This window comes from Penaeus japonicus, unplaced genomic scaffold, assembly GCF_977035675.1.
Source record: "Penaeus japonicus unplaced genomic scaffold, GWHDUDI00000001_assembly GWHDUDI00000032, whole genome shotgun sequence".
NCBI lineage: Eukaryota > Metazoa > Arthropoda > Malacostraca > Decapoda > Penaeidae > Penaeus > Penaeus japonicus.
The window spans coordinates 2,991,936-2,994,435 of NW_028234434.1; the positions used below are offsets into that span (position 1 = coordinate 2,991,936).

Below are 2,500 nucleotides of genomic sequence, written 5' to 3' on the forward strand. Positions count from 1 at the left end.
CTTATCTTTGCTTTTTTTGGTTGGACTGGTTATATATACTGGATATATTCTATTGGGGTATTTCTCCTCAAATACATCCTGTCTAAAGAATTTTCTCAGGGGTTTACGATAGTGTCCCAAGAACATCATACGCTCACCCTCTTCCAGTTTACCTACAAACTCCAACAAATTTTTGTGGTATTCTTCCTTCAACTCTTTACACCGGTTATTGTAAATCTGCTTGTGTTCGTCTGGTAATTTTTCCCAGTATGTCCTACAGCTCTGCTTCCTTTCTTTCATTGTTGAAAACTTGCCCTTCATTTTATGTTCAAATTTAGCACTAAATAAGAAAAATCCACTGGAAGGCGGCCTCTTTGGTGGGTCATTGAACTTGGGACAGCCCATGACAGTGACTTGTGTGTGCTTAAATTCTTCCAATTTAACAACCTTTTTCTTAATTTCCACCTTTTCTTTCTTGACTGGTTGTTCCTGAGAAGAAAAACAAATGATAGTTATAAAACATGCCACAAAGCACAGACTACAGCTTTTCTTTTATTGCTGCTTAAACTTATCTAATTAATTCATAATTTGGTATAAAAAAGATGAAGCTATAGACATCAGTCAATTTTATTTTTGAATTAAATAAAATAATCCTTTAAACCATATCAATAGTCAATATTTGGCCTAAGTTCATATGGGAAGTGTAAAGCGTTGAGCATTGAAATGGCAATGGCTCATTTTCTAGCAATCATCTAAATATATTGGTGTCTATATTTAGGTCAATTAATGTTTTTATTAAACACTATGATGATATTTCTAACATTCTTACGATTAACCTATTGCAGATGGGGATAGATTCCCTTGCCCAGTCTCTAGGATAAGTTTTATTTTAGAGCGAGGCAGCTTGAAGCAACATAATTTGAATCATCCCACTGTCTTTCAGTCATTCATTGTAAAACTAGAACCATTTATGTGTTTTATTTTTTGTGTTTTATTGAGTTTAGAGACTAATATGTGCCATATGACAGGTTCTATTAGTGCTGCAGTTGACTAAAATTGTAGTATATGAACCATATTGGCTCATTATTTTCTTTATTACGAGTATGATAGAAGTATTGCTTTTTTATGGGAGGACAAAAGGCAACTTTCTTTTTTCGTATTCTTATGCGGTCATGAATGAATACGAAACATATAACCACCTACAATGAAGATAACATGAAGAGGTAGGGAAGAGGAAAGAAACCTGTACTTGTGACTGAGTGCCACAGTGAAAGGCATCCATATTGGCACAGGAGCACATTTTAGACACTGGGTATGGATTGAGTCACCTTCCTCTTCTCATTCTGCCTGAACAACCTTCATCGGCGTTACTTTAGAGCAAGAGGCGGTCAACTTAGTGTGTGCCATCACTCTATAAAGATAGTGCATGCTAAAGACCATGCATGCTAAAGACCGTGGATGGGTGCCATTCTCTCCTACTGGTGCTAGGAAAAAGTGGTGCCATCTAGGTTTTGGACGTTAAGTTAGCTTAACATTACTGTAATTACAGTAATTATGACTGCAATTGCCATCATCACTCACTTCTTTTTCATAGCACAATAAAATAGTACAGTGATCCAAAATCCCTGAGGGTCAAGTACGTCATGACGCCAGTCATCAGGCCAAAGCTCCTACATCATGTATGTCATGACACCTGTCTGCAATGGGTTAATGAACTAAGTAATACAATACTTACAGGTTCATAACGTTTAATGACATCAGCTAGATAATCGTCTTGTTTTTCTCTCCATTGAGCAAACTTTTCCTGGAATTCCTCAAATTTCTGGGGGGGGGAGGAAAAAATACCATTAAAGTCAAATCAAATTAAAAATTGCACTTGCTTCTTTGCTGTACAAATATTACAACAAAAAATAATAATAATAAAAAATAAATAAATAAACAAATAAATAAATAATAAAATAAAAAAGGAAAATTTCTTGATAAAAAATAATTCCTTGCATGTTTGCTGGTAAATAAAACCCACCAAATATTATAGTCTCTATTTCTTTTTTCTTTAGAACAGACTATATTTCAACATCTAATAGCTATGATCTAAATTTGCTTTTGGTTTGAATATCAATGTAGTTAAAGAAGAGATTTGGTTTATGAATTAATCCTTTTTTAAATCTTTCCTGGCCTCTCACATAGCCTTAGCATACTTATTTCTCATTACATTGAACATCAAATGTGTTGCTTGTGACCATGTTTTCTGAGCATCTTTCATACCTCCAACATTTTCTTTTTAATCACTTTTGCTCTTATCTTTCTGAATGCATCAAATATACGGACTCCTTCATTATGGATATCACTAGATCTTGCATATTTCACATCTATATCTTTTTTATGTGGCATTTCTTCCTAGTCTTGTCTTCAATGACTTTCTCAAGTTCCAATATGATGTAGTCTATTAAATTTTGAAGAAGGCAATGCTCATTTACAATTTCTATACACTATAAATTTACCCAAATGCAACAGGTCACTT

At 34.0% G+C, this 2,500-nt stretch overlaps 1 protein-coding gene across 4 annotated transcripts in view; it reads right to left on the reverse strand.

Annotated features, from left to right (window-relative positions):
- The window catches only part of LOC122265201 (uncharacterized), a 32,056-nt gene that overhangs the window by 6,162 nt on the left and 23,394 nt on the right, over positions 1–2,500 (reverse strand). For all 4 annotated transcript variants that reach the window (XM_086556275.1, XM_086556276.1, XM_086556274.1 and 1 more), the window contains 2 exons: positions 1,715–1,801; positions 1–468 (listed from right to left, as the gene is read on the reverse strand). The exon at positions 1–468 is cut by the window's left edge and continues 468 nt beyond it. In XM_086556275.1, the coding sequence (XP_086412401.1) occupies positions 1–468; positions 1,715–1,801 (555 nt within the window). The remainder of the gene's footprint in view (positions 469–1,714; positions 1,802–2,500) is intronic.